Source organism: Pseudorca crassidens, chromosome 1 (genome assembly GCF_039906515.1).
Source record: "Pseudorca crassidens isolate mPseCra1 chromosome 1, mPseCra1.hap1, whole genome shotgun sequence".
Lineage (NCBI taxonomy): Eukaryota > Metazoa > Chordata > Mammalia > Artiodactyla > Delphinidae > Pseudorca > Pseudorca crassidens.
This window is the reverse complement of record NC_090296.1, coordinates 104,153,844-104,175,710: the sequence shown is the minus strand read 5'-3', so window position 1 is coordinate 104,175,710 and position 21,867 is coordinate 104,153,844. Positions and strand designations below refer to the sequence as shown.

At 35.2% G+C, this 21,867-nt stretch overlaps 1 protein-coding gene across 3 annotated transcripts in view; it reads left to right on the top strand.

Moving 5' to 3' along the window:
• Window positions 1-21,867, top strand: part of CCPG1 (cell cycle progression 1) — a 38,863-nt gene that overhangs the window by 15,490 nt on the left and 1,506 nt on the right. For 2 of the 3 annotated variants that reach the window (XM_067747622.1, XM_067747619.1), the window contains exons 2-9: window positions 764-832; window positions 3,612-3,732; window positions 5,429-5,505; window positions 6,470-6,674; window positions 8,899-8,994; window positions 10,795-11,046; window positions 15,454-15,575; window positions 18,274-19,682. In XM_067747622.1, the coding sequence (XP_067603723.1) occupies window positions 773-832; window positions 3,612-3,732; window positions 5,429-5,505; window positions 6,470-6,674; window positions 8,899-8,994; window positions 10,795-11,046; window positions 15,454-15,575; window positions 18,274-19,682 (2,342 nt within the window). In that variant the 5' untranslated portion in view covers window positions 764-772. The remainder of the gene's footprint in view (window positions 1-763; window positions 833-3,611; window positions 3,733-5,428; window positions 5,506-6,469; window positions 6,675-8,898; window positions 8,995-10,794; window positions 11,047-15,453; window positions 15,576-18,273; window positions 19,683-21,867) is intronic. The other variant, XM_067747627.1, reaches the window with a different exon arrangement.

Here is a 21,867-nt window from a genome sequence, read left to right as displayed (position 1 = left end):
TCAACCACTGTGCCACCAGGGAAGCCCAATGAGCTTAATTTTGAAGTTTAAATAGGAGTTTCAGATAGAAAGGGTAGAACAAACCAGATAGAGTGACCAATGTGTGCTGGTTTAGGACTTGAATCTATCTAGGTTATTGCCAATGGCCACAAGTTTCTAACCAACTTCTGATCTTTTTCTTCCCCTGTTTTAATGTAACTGAAGTGTTACCAACATGGTTATTTTCCTAAAAACCATTTGATCACATTCCTTCCCTGCTTGAAAATATTAATTGCTTCATGTTGACAACAGTAGATTTCATTTTGCTGGGCCTTGGAACTCTTCTCTTTCCCCCACCTGGTTTCTTCAGCCATGATTTTCACACCGTACTGTTCATTGAAAACATAGGCTTTTGCTCTGGCTGACTGTTCCCCATTTGTCATTCCCTCAGCAGTTGACTTCCTCAGAGTCAGATTGTTTTCATTTACCTTTGTTTCTGCCTGGCCAAATCCTACATTTTCTTTCAGATCCAGCTTGCCTCTTCATTCCACAGTACGACCGTCTACACTGTTTTGGCTCAGGAGGATCTCCTTGTCATAAAGTTTGGTTGTATTTGTTCATATAGATATGCAAGCATATCCTGTCTGGTAAATCTATGGGTGGGTTGTCTCAGTTTCACCTGGAAGGCAGTAAGCGCCACTTTTTGTACTTGGGTCACATATAGTACTTCCTATAGAATTTTTTAAAATGTGTCCCACATATCAATATGTTTTTGTATTTGTAGACCTGAAAAATGTCTGAAAATTCCAGTGACAGTGATTCATCTTGTGGTTGGACTGTCATCAATCATGAGGTATGCTACTGAATACTTTTTATAAGGCAGTTTGTAATATTACAGTGTTAACAGTGATGTAAACTGGGTTCTTTGAAGGCCATTAGTTTTTTACATTTAAGCATAAGGTTCCATTGTCTATAGCTTTTCCCACCTACATTTCACTTCACTTCTGAAAACTCTTCACGAGCCAGCATGTTATTGGACATTGCTTTCCTCAGCTTTGAGACATTAGGCAGGTATTTACTGAGGGCTTATTATTGGTCAGGTCCTGTGCTTTACTTATGTTCTCATAATTTTAAACAACCCTCTGTGGTACAGATTGTTTTCATTCTCATTTCATAGTTGAGAGGACCAAAGCTTACGGAGATTCAGTAATTTGGCCAAGATTATGTAACTAGAAAGCATCAGAGCCTGCGTTTAAACAGACCAAGGAGCATGGAGAACATGTGTTCCACCCATGTTATGTTATGTTACGTTACGTTATATTATCATTTCAGAACTTGATGGAAAAAGGACTATGGCTAGAACTCTTAAAAAATGAATTTGATTATAGAAATGTGATGTTACATAACTAGTACATAATAAACAGTAATTTATTTTCTCACACTGGTAATATATGTTAATTACAGAAAAATCATAAAATAGTGATGTATAGAAGCAGTAAGATAAAAACTATACCTATTTAAAGTGTTAATGGATTTATCTATAATTTTCCTGTTTATTTTTAGACTCAAGCCTCACTTATTTTCCTTCATCAATAAAAATTTTAAACGCTATTTTTTACGATTCCTTTGATAATTTAATATTTAGACAATTGGTTAGTCATGACTTCTAGAAAACAACATTAACCAAAGTTTCTGCAAGAAAGTTTTAAAATTTATTAGCAGCTGTACCAGTTGAAATGAATGTGGTTTCTTTTTCTTCTTTCTTCTTTTTTTTAATAAGTGACTTTTCTATTTTTAACCTGTTTTCTCCAAAGCTTAGATCAACTCTCATAGTAACAATTTCTCCTTCAAGGATAATTAACAGTATAGAAGTAAGGCAGCTGTGGGAGTCTGTAGTGTGAAGCAAGATAGCAGACTTTTCTGGCATTTAGCCAAGTGTGTCATTTGGGCATTCTGTATTAGAAATACCTTGTCACAGAGTTGATCATATTTGTACCTTTATCCTTCTTCCTTCCATACCTTGTTATCAGGTTCTAATCTTTCTTGCTAATGTCTCTTACATGTATTTCCTTTTCCTTTACCATTGCTACCATTCTGATTTAGGCCAGATCTGGTCTCCCCAGTGACTCACAATTCAACCCGAACCTTGTGTCTGTTACTACCATTCTCCTGCCACTTTAGGCAATCCCAAAATCTTATACTCAGAATTCTCTTTAGAACTCAACTCAAACCCACTGCTTTAATGACGTCTCTTAGTTTTTGCTGTTGTGAGTTATGTATATCAGGAGAACTCAGACCTTTGATTTCATGGATTACTAAATTATAGGAAAATTGAGGGAGGGGCCTGGAGAGAGACAGAATCATTAGTGGATAACTTATTTTGCTAATTAACATGAGAAAAAAACCCTGTTAAGATCCACTTTTATTAAAGAAAAGACAGTCTGACATCAAAGTAAGAAGGAAAACCTTGGAAGAATAAGAGTCTGAAATTTTATAAGGAAAGTTTACTCCATTAATCTAATAGGTTAATTTTAATCCTTGCCCTTAAACCTTTTTAGTCATATGTTGCAATAATAAGTAGTTATTTGCTTGTGGCTGTTTCTCTGAATAGGCTATAAATCTGAATTTTAGATTTTAGTTTTTCATACCCTGTGACACTAGCAAAATGTCTTGCCTAGAGTAGTTCTATAAGTGTTGAGTAGAAGCAAATTAATAGAAATAGCTAAATTTAGAAACTTATCCTCTGGGATTCAGATTTATTGCTTGGGCTTATAGCATAGTTAGAGTGTTGGACTTTTAGACTGACTTCTTTTGTTGTTTTTAAGATTTTAAAAAATTTATTTATTTTTGGCTGTGTTGGGTCTTTCGTTGCTGTGAGTGGGGGCTACTCTTCATTGTGGTGTGCGGCTTCTCATTGTGGTGGCTTCTCTTGTTGCAGAGCATGGGTTCTAGGCACGCAGGCTTCAGTAGTTGTGGCATGTGGGCTCAGTAGTTGTGGCATATGGGCTTAGTTCCTCCATGGCATGTTGGATCTTTCCGGACCAGGGCTCGAACTCATGTCCCCTGCATTGGCAGGTGGATTCTTAACCACTGTACCACAAGGGAAGTTCCAGGACTGACTTCTTTTAGAATCTAAACCTATGGCTCCCCTGCTGTAGGTTTTATGGACTAAATTGAACAAAAGGAATAGATACTGGACTTCCCTGGTGGTGCAGTGGTTAAGAATCCGCCTGCCAATGCAGGGGACATGGGTTTGATTTCTGGTCCAGGAAGATCCCACATGCCGTGGAGCAACTAAGCCCGTGCACCACAACTACTGAGCCTGTGTGCCACAACTACTGAAGCCTGTGCCCCTAGAACCCATGCTCTGCAACAAGAGAAGCTGCCGCAATGAGAAGCCCATGCGCCGCAACGAAGAGTAGCCCCCGCTCGCCACAACTAGAGAAAGCCCACACGCAGCAACGAGACCCAACGCGACCAAAAATTTAAATTAAAAAAGAAAAAGGAATAGATACTGTTCCCTTTGGAGTATAGCAGCATCTGTGACTTTTAAAAATGGAAGCATCTACATGTAGTCACATCCAGCTTTGGGCAGCTGATAGACGAATAACTGATTAACACTTTTTATCTAGGGGTCTGATACAGAGATGATGAATTCTGAACATGGTGTAGCCAGTGACAGCTGTGAGCTCACCCCAGAATGTTCATCTTTATCACAAGAGGAGCTACGAGTATTGCAGTTAGAGCAGGGAGGTAAGTTTAAAGAAGTCTGATTTTTCTTTTTTTTTTTAATAGGATATGTGAGCAACATTATGAATCTTGCCTTCTTTCTAGGTGGGCAGCCTTTCTGGCTAGTCTAAATCATCAAGTCACACTGAAAGACTAGAATTTTCGTGTGGATTAGGTGGGCAGGCCTAAAGAACCCAGTGGCACCAAATTGCCCAGGGGGTTTGTTTGTTTGTAGCTATAGTACATACTTGGGCCTCCATGTGACTCTTTGATACTGCTAGTGTAAACAGTGACTAAATATTATTAACCTTGATTAAGACTAGTGATATACAAAATTATTTATTCACACAAAGGATTTACTAAATTCTTCTCCAGTTACCACACTTCAGAGTACCTTTGGTTATAGGTGGTAAATGGCATTTAACTACTGTATTGCATTAATGTTATATATTCTTCTGTGGGATTTGATGCCCATATTAATTATATAGAGGATTAAGAAACCCAAATAATTAATACATCTTCATATTTAAAAATTATTTCTTAAATTTTCTTTTAAAAATTGCATTAAAACGTAAACAGAATATTTCTCCGTCAGGAGAATAAAGTGCATGTGTCAAGGCCAGAAATATAAAAGATTATACCTGTTAATCTTGTTTTCAGCTTAAGTGTTGATTGCTATTCTCATTTGAACAGTGATTCTCATCTTTCATGGGTCAGAGATCTCTTTGAGAATCTGAAAGCTGTGGATGGTCTCTCCCAAGAAATGCATATATTTAGATATTTAAAAAAAAATTTCCATACTTCCTCAGGCATCCTTGGACCCTAGTCCACCTTCGTTGAGGAGTCTTATCTCCAAATTAATATTCTGTTAGGAGCTATATAACACACACAAGTGATGTTTGGGTTTTTTTCCCTTTGTTATTTTGGTGGGGTTAAAATAGAAAAACAAATGATGAGCAAAAAAATTCAAAGCCATCTATAATTCTTTTTATCTGGAAGTAACATTATACCAACAATGCATATACTTTGCTATGCATAAAACCTGATGCTTATTGTATACTGTTTTAATATTTTTAGCTTCTATTAACATTTTATAGCCTTTTTCATTAAAAATATGACATAAAATCTAATTTGTATATTATTTTTTGAGAGTTTCTTATAAAATATATATGCATCTGCTATGGTGACATTATCTTGTTTTTCTGTGTTCTTTTGAGGCCTTGTTTTTTATAGTCCATTTTTTATTGTAAAGATTTGTAATTTGAAGCCATAGTTTTGATTCTTGTGTTACTAGGCGTTGACAGTCATTAGAATAGTGGTACGTTTAAGAATTATGAATAAACTAAGAATTTAGGAAACGTGCCGTCAATTATCTGAGAATCAGTTTTCCATATTAACAGGTTTTTACAAACACCTTGGCTTAAGTACTTTGGAATTGTAATGTAGAGATTGTTTATTTAGGGATTATGGTTTTTAGTAGATTTTTAAATGAGTTCAGTTCAGTACCTAAAATTATCCCCTGACAATTTCAAATAGTTATATTTGAAATACAGAGATCTTTTTAGTAACAATAGAGTGACTGTTATAATTACATGTGGCATTTCCTTAAATCCACTTTAAAAATTAGGAATAGATTTTATCTGCCTATATTATATAATATATGCAGACAAAAAAAAAAAGTCGATGAAGTGTAATTAAATTGATCTTTGCTTTATGTCAGAGAGCAGCCAGAATGGCACAGTGTTAATGGGAGGAGCTACTTATCCAGCTTTGGAGGAAATGAAGTCAGCACTCGAGGTAACCTTGTGTTTTACTATGTGGATATATGATAAACAGTATTTATTAGAGAATACTAATTAAAGCTTCCATTTCTATTTGTGTGTTCTGTTCCTATTTGAATTATAAATATCTTTTGTTGAAAAATTTGGGATTCTGCAGGTTGGTCAGTTTTAAGATTAAAGTTAGCTTCCATATAACTCCTAATTAAGTGAGCTATCTTTTAATTTAGAAAAGCGATTTCTTGGTAATGTGTTAAAGATCTATTCATTTCACCTCTAATATTTTCTTTAGAAATATGTTGCTTTCTTGAATTATATTGAGAAATTAAGGGTTCATATCTAAAATGAAGGTTAGTTTTAAAATTTGAGAACAAACTTTGTCCTTTGGCATTTTACTTGACTTCCAGATAAAACTAGATAGCTGGATGATCTTTACATTACATAGCTTTTGAAGTTTATCAGGAAAATTTAATCAGTCTTTTATGGGCTCCCTGACCACAGAGTTATGCCCAAATAAACCCGTAGAACTGGTGAGAAACAAATCCTCTCCTTTTTGTGGACATTGGGTTGGAAAGGTGGGTTTGTTTCTCAGCTTCTGCAGCCCACGAATGAATGGTAGACAGCAGTTTGATTTAATTCTGAAAGAGAGAGTTGCCAACAGGTTTGATGGTATTTTCAGACTGAAAGATAAGCCTACTATTTGTTTTTGTTTTTGGGCTTGCCACACGGCTTGTGAGATCCTAGTTCCCTGACCAGGCATTGAACCCGGGCCCCTGGCAGTGGAAGTGCAGAGTCCTAACCACTGGACCGCCAGGGAATTCCCTAGGATGAACCTACTATTGCGTAATCCTTTCCTGTTGGGCAGGACTTATTTTAAACCCAATCACCATACTACTTAAGTCCATTATATACTTTGAACTGCCTAGAAAATATAAGACCCATAAATAATTGTTGACTTTGTCTCTAAAATTATGATTCTTCAGGGAGAGGAAGAAAAGTTACCTGATGACAATCTCTATTTTGGAACTGTCAGTGATGATTCTGATATTGTTACACTTGAGCCACCTAAGTTAGAAGAAACTGGGAGTCAAGAAGAAGCAATAATTGTTAAAGAAGCACAGAGTCCGGAAGACTTCAACATGGGCTCTTCCTCTAGCAGCCAGTATACGTTTTGTCAGCCAGAAACTGGTAAGAACTACATAACGGATACGCTGATAGGAGACTTAGGACTCTTGTGACCACATTTTATATAATGGCTTGTTTTCTGACCCTGAATTTCAAGTTTTGAATATGTTTGGGTAAAACTCATGAAAATTTTTTGTAAAATCTACTGATATATCTAGTGTTTTCCTAGATCTAGGGCCTAGAGCACAGTAGTCCAGTAAATACCATCTTTTATCATTGAAAGAAGAGAAAAAATAGCTTCAAGGAGATTTGTTAATGTCTCAAACACTCCAAAATGCATTTGACAGTTTTTAGGTCTGTAGGAGTGGGAGATTGAGCCATTATACTTAAAAAAGTAGGACAATGTTAATAAGATTTTTAGTTACAGTGGTACAAATTTTATATTATAGAAATAGTGAAAGAAACTTTATTGAAGGCTTCCAGATCCATTTAATTATTAGTCAGTCAACAAACATTTATTGTGTGCTACCATGTGCCAAACAGGGTTTAAGGAACTGGCAAAACAGCAGCATCCTAAAGCCCCTGAACTTTGGATCTTTCACTTTAGATTGAGTTATGAAAATGTACCTATTGTAAATCACATTCTTAATGCAGTGAATGCCTATTGTTCAGACAGAATCATTTGGAGGTAAAATGTGAGTTACCGAGCTAATTCCCTCTACAATTCTTTGGCACAGTTTTAGGGACATACATAACATCTTTCAGGGTAATATAAATATTTAGACACAAAGTTACAGAAAATCTAAGAAAGAGATCTATAATTAACCCACGGTGTTTTTTTGTTTTTTTTTTTTTGCGGTACGTGGGCTTCTCACTGACGCAGCCTCTCCCGTTGCGGAGCGCAGGCTCAGCGGCCTGGCTCACGGGCCCAGCCACTCCGCGGCATGTGGGATCCTCCCGGACCGGGGCACGAACCCGTGTCCCCTGCATCAGCAGGCGGACTCTCAACCACTGTGCCACCAGGGAAGCCCAACGCACGGTTTTTAACCCCCAATTATAATTTAGGGTGAATTATGTGAGAGATACCTGGGACATTGCTAGTGATAATAAGAGTTTCCAAATTTGATGCAAAAACAGGAACGTGTAGGGCTTCCCTGGTGGTGCAGTAGTTGAGAGTCCGCCTGCCGATGCAGGGGATGCGGATTCGTGACCCGGTCCAGGAGGATCCCACATGCCGCGCGCGGATCGGCTGGGCCCGTGAGCCAGGCCGCTGAGCCTGCGCGTCCAGAGCCTGTGCTCCGCAACGGGAGAGGCCACAACAGTGAGAGGCCCGCGTAACTGCAAAAAAACACAAAAAAAGACAGGAACGTGTAGTATTTATTTCAGATCATTGTCTTAGATTTTACCATTCTTTGTTTAATTTGCCAGAATCAGACAGTGGAATTTTTCTTATTCTAATTTAAGCTAGTAAAATTCAAGTAGAGGTTAAACCAGAAGCTGGTTTAATTTAAAAATATTTGTGGGCCAGAATGTATAGTCAGATTGAAGCCAGGAGCATTGCAGAAGAGTCAAAGCAGACATTTAAGAAACGATGCCACACACTGTTGACTTTTTTTCCAGGAACTTCAGTACTTAAGATCACATTAATCTAGTTTTTAATTTCCTTTCTGAACTTGGACTTCTTGGGAATTTTACAGATTCAGTTAAGCAGAGTATTTTTTTAGGTGTATTTTTATCCATTGCTGTCCCTCCCAAGGGAATTAATTATTTCAATAAAGAAAATGTTAAAAAATAATCAAAAATGATTTTGGACTATGTTGAAAATAGTATGTATACATCAATTATCAAGAGTTTTTGTTCTCTTCCCTTAGCCTGTATTTTTCTTCGTTGGTTAATTTCCTGCTACCTATTGCTTTTTTTTTTTTTTTTCCCTTTCTTCTCCATCTTTATAGGATTTCAACTTCATTTTTTTCTTTTTATAAATTAGATTCTATGGCAATAATCTTTTTGTTGATTTAAGAACATTTCCCACTCCCTCCATATGACCCTCTGCTCCCCTAAGGAACCAGAATTGGTAGCTGTAGAAAAGTTTGTATTGTGTGTGTATATATATATATATATTTTTTTTGTATGTATGTTTTTTAAAAAGGCATGATTATTAGATTTCGATGGAGCACAAGTGATAATGTTAAGTGATAATTAAAACAAGTGTTTTTCAATTCTCTTTTTCCTTTTTATTCTTCATAATAAAGCTTTATACATCTTTTTTCCTGTTTATTCACAAAAGAAAGGTGGTGGGAGAAGCTGTGGAAGATTCCTGAATGCATAAGGGGATGGGATGATCAGCTGAAACACCATGTTCCTAGCCAACTCGCTTTCCAAGGTGGTGTGACTAAATCTGATCAGCTTTTCTAGAGCTGAGTGTGCCTAGTCACATTTACAATTTACTTAGTGCTTTGAAGATATCTGTTGTAATCTGTGATACTCTGAACAGGTGTTCAAAATTGATCTTGTAATAAAGCTGGCTAAGCTTATTGCATGCCTTTGCATTGCTTGCATCTTGGACTGTGTGCCAAATTATGCTTTAAAAGAAGTTTAAAAATCAAAATATTTCAGCTATCATACTTATGGGTTAAAAAAGATGGAAGCATTAGATAAGGATGCGAATTTGTTCATGTGGGTTAGGCTGGTTTGTTTACTTAGACTGTATAATGAAGGCAGTAAGTTAATGTAGAATTGAAAATTTAAGAAATTTTGACAAATGGTTTGTTTTTATATTTACCCATCTTAATAATGTCAGAAAGTCTGACTTAAGTACTCCAACCATGATCATGAATGCCTTTGTATTATGTAATGCTTTGTTTAAGTCTTCCTTTCTTTCTCTTTTTCCAAGAAATGTAACCTCACAGCTGAGGCGACGACATCTTGGAAAAACTAGTGATCAAGAATAACCAGATAAACATGATGGGCATAAGGGTTATGACCAAAAGATCTCTCAGTGGCATCTATTTTCACTAAATATTAGGAATATTCATTCATTCAGTAGTGCCTTCTGTCTTTGTGTTTGTTGTTGTAAGTGTGAAAGTTATAAATTCTCTATGATACATCTTTTAGAAGTACTGTCTAACCTAAGTCACCAGCTTTGCTGTGGCATGGATACCCTGTCTTCTGAAGAACTGTTCTGCTTTTTCGAAGCATGAATGTTTGTTGTTTTGGAGCTCTTTGTATCAAATTCATGTTCACATTTTACCCTTACTTTTAGTGCTTTTTTTTTTTCTTCTCTCTGGCCTATGGAAATTATTACTGAGTCATCTAATCTTCTGTGTCAGCATATAGTTTATTGATATATGGAACAATGTTAAGAAATTATACACTTGAAAAAGCTGAAGATGTTTTTTTCCAATGAATATGCTTCTAGTCCTTGAGATTTCTTGTGGAATTTTTTTTCCAATTTGTTGTTTTTTATTATTCTTTTCATAAAGGAGCAGCACAAGACTAGTCCTTAATATCGGAGATAGCTGTTGTGTCACTTCCTCATGCTGACATATTTACTAGAGGGTAAAATTAATAACCTTCTAGTAAGAGTGGCAGTCGAAGGGAAGGGCTCATCTGACTTCTGGAAACCTGTGTTAAACTATAGTGCTTTGAACCTTGATTTTGGGCTCATAGGATGGAAACAAAACTAGGGACTAGTACACTCAAGGAAACTTTTGGTAGTGTTGTCTTTTTTAAGTCTCAGGAACTGCTTATATACTTCCCTCTGTTCCTTAAACAGCTGAGCTTAAATTACCTCTATTTGAAATTAAATGAAGAGATAGAGGGTTTTTTTTCCCCTTCTAGAAATAGTATTTGTTTGTGGCTCTAATAGCAGTGAAATTTAATAGGCTATGAGAATGATTGTTCTAATGGTGTAAACTATAAGGGAAGTTAAAAAAAAGAAAACAACCAAAACCAGGCCCTCAAAGGCACAGAGTATAGTTAACAGTTTCTTATGTATCACAGTTGAAATCTTTGGCTTTATGTTGATAAACTTGAAAACTTGAGTTTTTGTTTCTATTCTGTTGTTTTTGTTCTTGGCTGTTGTATGTAAAAAGGCATGTAGGGATGGCATTCTAAATCATATTTACTGGGAAGGCTTTTCTAAAATATTTAATATTTATCTACATTTTTCTTTTTAAAATAGTATTTTCATCTCAGCCTAGCGATGACGAATCCAGTAGTGATGAAACCAGTCATCAGCCCAGTCCGGCCTTTAGACGACGCCGTGCTAGGAAGAAGACTGTTTCTAGTTCAGAATCTGAAGAAAGGTTACTTGCTGAACAAGAAACTGAACCTTCTAAGGAGCCGTGTAAACGTCAGTTCAATAGTGGTCTCAATAAATGCGTTATACTTGCTTTGGTGATTGCAATCAGCATGGGATTTGGACATTTCTATGGTAAGTATTTGAAAATTTGTTATATATAAACTGGTGGTAAAGAGTAAGGAATTCTGGGATCCTTTTTCAGTGTCTTCCTTAAAATATATGTCCTTGGAAAGCTTGTACGTGTTTGAGCCTTGGTTTGCTCATGTGGAAACTGGGGATAGTGTTGCTTCACAAAGCTGTTTGCACTGAAATGAGGTAGTATTTAAGAAATGTAAGGATTGCTCATATATATATTTATTTAAAGAAAATATTGGAAGATCAAAAATCTGAAATGCTCATTACAGGGCAAATCGTTTTAATTTAGAATCACAGTTAAACTAGTTTTAACTGTGACCTTATCAGGAGGATTATTTAAATTCCACTTAAATAGTTACATATGAAATGTCACAATAATAGGTGCTCATTATTTCTACTTTTAGGTTTCATGAAAGCACTATATTTTGTGACCGTTGTTGTTACTTCCATGATTCACATGACTTAAGAATTCATTTGTTTTATACTTTTCTCACTATTATCCTTGTTAGTGTTTATTTACATTGATTAATAATTTTCTTAATGCAAAGCCTTTAAAAGTATCCTGGGTGAAAAGAGGAAGGAATTCCATGTGGTGTTACTTTTCTTTTGGGAGCCTAACCATTCAATCTTATTTAAGGTATATATTTGTACAAAGATAAGGCTGAGAACTGAATATTCATTCTTTTTGCTTTATTAGAATTTTGAAAAAGACACTTTAAACAAATGTCTTAGATCTTGTCAACTTCACAAATTTCAGTTTGCCTTGTATTAACTACTTTTAGGATTTTTGCCTACATAATCCACAGTTTAGCTTTCTGAGTAAATCTGGTTTTGCTAGTTCCTTCCAACAATGTGTTCCTTAAGATTGAAGAATTACATGTTCCCTTTGTTGATTTGTGGAAAAGATATTATTCAATATAGTGTAATGTTAGAAGAAAGTGAAGACAATCCTGTTTAAAGTCAGAGTCAGTAAAATGTGTTTCTTCTTGTATTTAACTTTATATTAATAAAAATAAGTATTTAGACTCCTGGTGGATGTCTGCTTGAATTTAATACTGGGATCTGTAATTCGTATCCTCCCTTGAAGTTCGTTGTAATGAGATTTGACTTGAAATACATACTTGTTTATTATCTAGCTGGAGCAAATATATGAATATGTTTTTTTGAGCTTGGTTTTTTCCCCTTGCAGGTAAACATGGAGGTAACAAAGGAGAAGGTCTTACTTTAATCTTCTTTTCTTACTAAAAAAAAAAATTGGACAGTGATTTAATGTTAATCCACATTGCATTAAAACTCTACAAATTGCATGACCTTTAAGTATTTTGTAGAAAGATCAATTTAGGAGTGCTTTCAAAGTTGAGAAATTATTGCCCTTTTTTTTAAGAATTTTGTTTACTTGTAAAATTTACTTTATTAATTGTATTTAATAAACATTTTCCTGTAGTATTTCAAATTAGCTTTTCAGAATAGGAACAACTTTCATAATAATAGGTCCATATAATAATATGATTGGCTCAGGGAACATAAAAAAACTTAACCTGAATGATAGCTTTTCAAGGTCACTTTTAAAGGACATCACATTTTTTTTTCTTAATTGTGGCACCGATCTCAATACTTTAAGAGCTCTTTTGAGTTGATTTTAGAGCCAGCTTGAATTTCTCAGGCACTGTGAAGTCAGTCATTGCACTCCATAATCAGTCATTTGCTTTATAATCATTTAACAAGAACTACTAAGTTAATCACTCAGAACATTCACCAACCTTGGTGATATAAATTTGGAGTGTCAGATCTATCTTGGAAGGAAGAGAGAACTAGAAGGACTGAGGATAGTAAAAGAATGTACTATAGGTGTTTGGCACTGCTTCAGGTCCTGAAAGTGCTTACAAAAATTTTTTTAAAAATTCTTGATGAAGCACCTGTTTTATTCTTTCTTTTACCTGTAGACTATCCATGTTCCAAATCAACAGCGGAGTTCAAATGATTGGTTTCCTCATGGAGTTGCTTTAAGTATAGGCTGTCCTGCTTTTCAGCAGACATTTCAGTATAACAGTATAACTAGGTGCTAAGTTATGAAGCACAGACAAGAATCATAGCTCAAACTATGACACTGAGTCACCCTAGAGATGGTAGGATTTAAGTTGGGGGTCTGGACTTACACTATGTGGAAGGAAAGTAGAACATTCTAGCAGTGGAGAACCTGATAATCTGAAAGTAAACTTGCTAGGTTTGGGAGCACTGAAAAGACTGGTAGGATTATAGCAGAATAGATATTTAGAGATAATGGAAAATAGGTTGGAATATGTGGGATGCTATTATATTGTAAAACATCTTGGAATCCGAGTAGGAGAGTTTGATTTATAGAGTGAACTGAGAGCAGTAATTTTAGAGGAAAAGTGCAGGAAGATAAATAGTGTGGGAAAAATTAGAACAGTTAACTAGAAGGTTTTGTAATTCAGGTATTCAGTGATCAGGACCTTGACAGTTCTCGTGATGGTGGGGATGGAGAGAAGGCTGGTGAAATAAGGGACACTGAAGTAACAGTGGAAAACAGAACTTTGAGCCTGGATGCTTGAGATATTGGTGGTTTACTTTTTAAATTCCAAGAAGTGTGTTAGCTGCTTTACTTTTGGCGTTGGGGGAGTTAGAGGGGAAGAGTTTTACTAGATGAGAAAGTTAATAGACGGTGAGCACAGTTCGGTTTGTTTTTACCCAACTTTATTTTAGAATAAATTAGGGCAGGTGCTGAAGTTCAGTTTTTTGTTTTTTGTTTTTTAAATGAAGACACCCCCAAAATTGTGCCTAGCAGGCAGCTGGCTATATTGGCTGCAAGCTCTGGTGAGATTGAGACTCTTTACCTGTAGAAGAGAAGTCTTACAGCAGTGGTAGCAAAAACTGACAGTGGGTTAATGTGATTAAGGTAGGCAGATTTGTGGATATAACCAGAAGGCCTTAAACCCTGGGTTGTAACACTTCATAGTTAGGCAGCTGAAGATGTAGAGGGGGAAAAAAATACCTAATTGTTTGTGAGATTGATTGACAGAGGACACATTGATAGTCATCAAACATATGCTATGTAATGGTACTGCAAACTCAGATCTCAACACATTAGTTTTAAGTTATTTTCCAGTGGCCAAAGGAATTCATTCTGTTAGCAGTTTGAAAAAAAGAAGTTTTCAGTTGCCTTGGGAACTATAGATAAACTTATTTCAATATTTCAAAAAATCTGAGATTCTTTTGAGTAATATTGAAACAAATTTGCCATGCAAATTTGTGATTTTTTTTTTTTTTGAGAAGTGAATTCTAACAGGATATCATAGCTGTTAACTGGTAACAGTTGTCTGTAACTTGGCAGAAGTTTTCTCTTTAGTGGTTTTCAAGATGTACTGAAGAAATAAGTTAATTTTTCAGAAATCAATTAACTATTAATTATTATATTCTTTTTTTAATTCAAACAGAAAGTCACAAAAATTATAATCATCCTCATCAGTTCACTCAGTCCCATATTATATTCTTTCATTACAAAATTCTGTGATGTCTTTTACATAATGGTATGCCACTCAGTAGATGTAATATTATGGTTGCCAAATGCATTTTGCCTTCTTTTTGATTTAGTGTTGTTGTTTTTCTCGTGCATGAAGCATGTAGCAGCACGTGAACAGCATGTCTTGGCAAATTAACATTTTGATTTTTAGGATGAAAATATAGCATCCTGGTTGATTTACGATTTCTTTATTACTGGGATAGGGATGGTGATACTCCAGTACAGACATAACTAATGCAGAGTTATTAAAAGATCTGGCTTTGAGAATGGTGGGTAATTATAGTTAGCCAATTATTTTTCTTGCTATTCTTTTTGGGCTTGTGCTATATCATTTAGGCAAAATACAGTGAGAAAAACTAGACATCTTCATTTTTCCTTAGTTACTTATAACCTGTGAATAGACTCCATGGTTTGTTCCTTTCTCTGTTGAAGTGGGGAATGCAACACTTTATGTACCTCAGCCCTTAAAAACAACAGTAAGACAGAAACTTTACATAAATTTTTTTGTTTGGCAAGGTAATATGGTCTGGCTTGTTTTAATCAAGAGGATAGTGAACTGCTTAAATATCCCTGGTGTATGCTAAATAAAGTAAAAAATATATTAACCTACTTGGCCTGATTTATAAATTAACATCCATGTACCACCATTTGATGAATGACACTGTAAGATTTTACTTATTCCTTCTTTGTTTATATAATCAGAATTTTTATAGAACTGTGAAATGCTGATATTTTGAAGAAAATGATCCTGTCTGGATTAAGCAGTTAAATATATGCAAAGTAAATGTTTTATTGTATGTTTAAAAATATTGGTAATCATGACATTTATGTTATATATCCCTAATAAAAATTTTTATTTTTAGGCACAATTCAGATTCAGAAGCGTCAACAGTTAGTCAGAAAGATACATAAAGATGAATTGAATGATATGAAGGATTATCTTTCCCAGTGTCAACAGGAACAAGGGTCATTTATAGATTATAAGGTATGTGCTAGAAATAAAATTTTAAAATTCTGTTAGCCAATAATTATGCTATTCAGATACAACTACAGTGCAGATTAGTAAATCAGTAATAATATTGGTAATTATTGATTGAGTACTTACTGTGTCCTGGGCACTGTTGTACCTCACATACAGTATTTCTCTTATTTCTCACCACATCCCAGTGAATTAAGCAAGTATTAATTTCATTTTATAGTTGGGAAAGAGGCTCAAAAAAGTTAAGTAACTTTCCCAAGTCTAGCAGCCAGCAGAGCTGAATTTAATTCTGTTTATCTGACTCCAAAGATGTTATTCCTAATCACTATATTATAGTTAACATTATTTTAATTGATATTATCTATAAAACATTATTATTATTAACGTTATTTTTATAGAGCCAAGCAAAACATTTTCATTCAGTGAGAGAGAGAGAGAGGAGAGTTTGTAGCTTCTCTGAGGAGCCACCCTTGATCAAGGGAAATAATCAGCCAGTCCTTTTTCTCTGGTTTCATGTCAGTTACGAAGAAAGAGAAAGCATGTTACACTTTCATACCTGAAATTCACCTGGCTCCAACAGGACTGTGCTGTCTATTCTGGGTTTATGAGGATTAGCAAAATACCTGGTCTCCTCTCTAGTTCTTGCCTAAGAAGGGTGTAGGGATTACAGATAAACTCAGGGTAGAAAGGTAAACTATTCCTTTTTCCTTCCATTTCCCTAAATTTCCTTCACAGTTTATTTATATATTCTTTATAGGGTTATGATTGTATTTCTTTGGAAGACAGAATCCCACTTAACATCTGAAATATATCTTTCAGGGAGGCACTACTGAAGTTAATTGTAAATAGTTTAGTTTTCCCTGCCTTGAGCAGAGGATGTTATAAAAAAGAGCAGCTATTTCCTTCTTACCATCATGGTTTATGGTTCTATAGAATGATGTTGGCTGTAAGGAGACTCGCCCTGTATAGATGTTTGCTGAGTCAGTTCTTGCATACCTTTTGTCTCCAGCTGTTAAATGTAGTTTGGATTTTGAAGATCATCATGGAAGACCTGTCCAGCATCTGCTTAGTCACTTGATTCAAGATTTTAGAGTTTACTAGATACAGAATATTGTACCCTCCAGTCATTCTGTGGTGCTCCCCGTGCTTGTGCATTTAAAGATAATGTTACATTAGTCTGTTCTACTCCATAGTTCACTTAAAAAAAAATTGAAGTGTAGTTGATTTACAGTATTAGTATCAGGTGTACAGCATAGTAATTCATGCTAATTCATAGTAATTCATAGATTATACTCCATTAAAAGTTATTACAAGATAATGGCTGTAATTCCCTGTGCTGTAGGATATATCCTTGTTGCTTATCTACTTTATACATAGTGGTAGTTTGTATCTCTTAATCCCGTATCCCTAATGTGCCCCTCCCCCTTCCCTCTCTTCACTGGTAACCACTAGTTTGTTTTCTATATCTGTTTCTGTCTTGCTACATGCATTTGTTTGTATTATTTTTTAGATTCCACAATAAGTGATATCATACAGTATTTGTTTTTCTCTGACTTACTTCAGTAAGCATAATATTCTCCAAAGTCCATTTCTGTTGGGTAGATGAAACTTGTTTTCTCTCACTCAGGGAGAGCAGATGAAACGACTGTAAGGAAATTTTAAATTTTAATTTGTTCTTTGAAGGTTAATGAGCCAGACAGTGAAATATCCATTTCAGATATTTATTTTTCAAGTGGAAAATATCCTCATTCAAAGGATTTTTTTTTTTTTGGTCTCTGTAATTCAGATATTTTTCTGGTCTGATTCAAAGGGAATAGTCATAATATTTGTAGTAAATTAAGCAAAGTTATATCGTTTTGCTGATTTATGAAGATATTTTAACTGACTAGATAGTGCTCTAACAATTAACTGACTGGATAGTGCTATAACCATTAACCTGTTTAAGCATATTGTTTAATTTCTTGCTGTTGTGATGAAAGTTTGTTACTAATACATGTATTGAAAGAAAGAACATTCAAGGCTACCTAGCACTGCAGCAGAATTCTCTAAACCTGACTGGACATAATTTCTCAGCAAGAATGTTGACTTCAGAATTGCATTGCTAATCTGGTTACAGTCTCTTCAGAAAATTAATTGAAATTGGAGAAATTAGTTGTAAATGTCACCAAGATTCAGTGTGTTCTCTAAAGTATGGGAGAACTTGTATAACTTATGTGAACTTCGAGATGTTAATTTGCGTACGACCAAGATCTTTCAAATAGGACTAAGATTATTGAAATTTTTTTCCTTCAAAGAGTGCAGTGAGTATAAACAGAACTTTCTGAAGCCTGAAGTCATCTCTAGCTGTAATTTTACTTTTTATAAGACATAATCGCCCTCACCCAAGGATCAGAGAACCTTTAGTCCTTCCTACATTCTCTCTAGGAGCTTTCTCAGGAGAGATTGGAGTCCTGTAGTCAAAAGATAGAAGGCTGTCTTCCTCCAGTGTGCTATGTTTTTCTTTTGATGAAGCTCTTTGCTGTGCATTTTCCTGCATATGAACCTTGTATTTTCCAGTTTTCATATATTGAAAAAACTACATAAAGGATAGTCTCTGCAGAAATAGACACTAAACATTTATGGGGTATTTGTTGCATCTTAAAGATTTAAATTCAGCCTTTAAAGCTCTTGATATTTTTCTTTCTTATCTTTGAAAAAACTTTAGTCATTGAAGGAAAACCTTGCACGGTGTTGGACCCATACTGAAGCAGAGAAAACGTCCTTTGAAACTCAGAAAAGGAACCTTGATACAGAAAATCAGTATCTAAGAATATCTCTGGAGAAGGAAGAAAAAGCCTTATCTTCATTACAGGAAGAGTTAAGGAAACTAAGAGAACAGATTAGGATATTGGAAGATAAAGGGACAAGTGCTGAATTAGTTACAGAAAATCAGAAACTTAAGCAGCATTTGGAAGAAGAAAAGCTGAAAACACAAAGCTTCCTTAATCAAAAGGAGACTCTGTTGGCAGAAGCAAAGATGCTAAGGAGGGAACTGGAAAGAGAACAACTAATAACCATGGCTTTAAGGGTGGAACTCCAGCAGCTAAGCTCTAGTCAGTCATATAGCAACCCAGACTCTCCCAGTGTAGTGACTGAAAAAAAGGAAATAGAAGTGTTACGGGAAAGACTCACTGAGCTGGAGCGCAAGCTAAACTTTGAACAGCAGCGTTCTGACTTGTGGGAAAGACTGTATGTTGAAGCAAAAGATCAAAATGGAAAACAAGAAACTGATGGAAAAAAGAAAGGGAACAGAGGAAACCACAGAGCTAAAAATAAGTCAAAGGAAACATTTTTGGGTTCTGTTAAGGAAACATTTGATGCTATGAAGAATTCTACCAAGGAGTTTGTGAGGCATCATAAAGAAAAAATTAAACAGGCTAAAGAAGCTGTAAAAGAAAATCTGAAAAAATTCTCAGATTCAGTTAAATCCACTTTCAGACATTTCAAAGATACCACCAAGAATATCTTTGATGAAAAAGGCAATAGAAGATTTGGTGCTACAAAAGAAGCAGCAGCCAAAAAACCAACAACAGTTTTTAGTGAATATTTATATCCACAGTATAAGGCACGTACACAAAACCAGAATAGTAGAGGCCCTACTACGCAAAGAGAGAGAAGGAAAGAAAAGCCTCATTTTGAAGAATTTGGAAAAAATACAAATTCACAGAAATGCAGTGCTGAGCATGACTGTGGTGGAAATTATAATTCTTTCAGAAAGGCTTGTTCTGGTGTATTTGAATGTGCTCAACAGGAATCCATTAATCTTTTTAATGTTAAAATGTTGAATCCTGTAAGGATAGATGAATTTAGACAGTTAATTGAAAGGTATTTATTAGAAAAACTGGATAGTTTTCATCATTGGAAAGAACTTGATCACTTCATCAATAATTTTTTCCTAAATGGTATCTTTATACATGATCAGAAGCTCTTCACTGACTTTGTTAATGATGTTAAAGATTATCTTAAAGACATGAAGGAATATCAAGTAGATAATGATGGAGTATTTGAGAAGTTGGATGGATATATATATAGACACTTCTTTGGTCACACCTTTTCCCCTCCATATGGACCCAGGTCGGTTTACATAGCACCATGTTATTATTATAATAGTTTTTAACATTTATATTGGATAGCATTTGTATCATTTGATAAATTTCTTAGAATGTTACTACAGTTGACCTGTAAACAACGTGGGGGTTAATCTGCATATGACCTGTAGTCAGATCCTCTGTATCTGCAATTCCTCTGCATCTGTGGATTCAACCAACCACAGACCATGTAGTACTGAAGTATTTACTATTGAAAGATATCCATTGTGTAAGTAGACCCACGCAGTTCAAACCCACGTTGTTCAAGGGTCAGCTGTATTTGTAAAAGTACTTCTTGTAAACAAAAGTACTATTTGTAAAAGTACTTTATTGCCTGAGAATTTAGGATAAATTAAATTGAAAGATAAAATTTTAAGTTAAAATCTATTACAAACTGAAAATTTCATATAATCAATTTGACTTGAGCGCATGGTTTAATTTCTATCTTAAAAATCAGTTAAGGATATATAATCCTATTTTAGCCTATTTTGTTTCTTTTCATTATACTTTATGAAAAGATAATCATTTTAAGTGAAATTATTTTCCTTTAATTTTTTATTTACTCACTTTGGGAAGCTAGGAGGAAAAATACAGATTTCACTTTGAAATCAGAATAACGATTCAGGTGTCCCACTTTCTTTCATTTATCTATTCCATTTACCAACTAAATTATGATATCTAATACATTTATTACAGAATTATTGTTGGTAAAGGTAGAGGTATGATCAAAGTGGCAAACTTAGCAAGCCAAAAGTTCTAATGTGTGTGCTTTATATATAATCTCTAAAAGTAATATTGTATCCATTGCATATCAGCTTTCTATTCTGTAACATGAAACTAACCTAATCTTCTTAGCTTTATTTTTTTACCTTTTAGAAAGGGAACTAACTTTGAGATAGTTTTATATATATATCTTTTTGAGTAAATGTAATGTGTCTATAAAATAATGAGACTGATTTTGGTGTCTTTAGTCATTAAATACATATCTAGTGCAAAGTACTGTGAGGCTGCCCTGAGGAAACAAATGAAAAATTCTTGCTGTCAAAGAGCTCACAAGCTTTTGGAGAATTAGGTCAGTACAAGGAATGCAGTGGAGGTATGGAGGCATATGTATATGGTGGCCTCAGTCTGGAGATGTTTGGGAAGGCTTCATAAGTGAGATGGCCTTTGAACTGAACTTTTTAACAAACTTTTGAAGGAGAAGTGAGAACTTGCCAAGCAGATAGGGTGGGACATTCCACTCAAAGGGAACTTCATTTGCACAGATTTGTAGATATGAAGACATGCTACTTTAAGGAGGCAAGGTGATGCTGGGGTGTGAACAGAAGAAAAGATTCAGAGCATGAAGAACCTTCACTTTATGCTGAAGGACTTGCTTTATTGCATTTTGGGTCACGGGCAGTAGCCTGCAGGGTTTGTTGGAAAGGGTGAAGCTAGATGCTAGAAAGCGGTCTTTTGAAACAGTATAGACATGAGCTGATGGGTATCTGAACTAGGGCAGCAGCTGGAGTAGAAAGGAGGAGGCAGATTTGAACAATATATAGTAAGTAAAATTGGTGGTATTTCTTGTGAAAGGGAAGTAGAAAGTAACAATGATTTCCAGATTTCTGGGTTGGGTCACTAGTTAGATAGTGACATCAGCTACACTAAGGAATACCATAAGGTTTTGCATAAGGGGAATTGGAAATGAGAATTGTGTTTGGAGGGTACCTGTTGACATACAAGTAGAGAATTAGTTGGCTGTTGGTTATATGACTGTCTCTAGCCCAGACTCCGTGCGTGTGTAGACAGTCTAGGCTGGACATATTTATCAGACTCCTGGGGAACACCAACATCCAAGGGGTTGTAGAGAAAGAAGGCTGAGAATGAATGGCCAGAGAGTGGCATCATGAAAATCCGAAGATCTTCTCAAGTAAAAGGAATATTGCAGTGTTAAATGCTTAAACAAAACAAAACAAAAAAACGGAAAAGACTGGATTTCTTGGCTGGGAATTGGATGGCCGTGGATGGCATTGAGGAGTGTTTCAGTGAAGTAGTGACAGAAGCCTGATTATAGAGATGGAGAACTGTTCATGTAGACATTGTTTATAAGCCTTAGCTTCGAGAGAGAGACTCTGTAAGAGATGTATATGTATTCATGAATGAAGCCACTGGGGGGGGATTAATTTTTA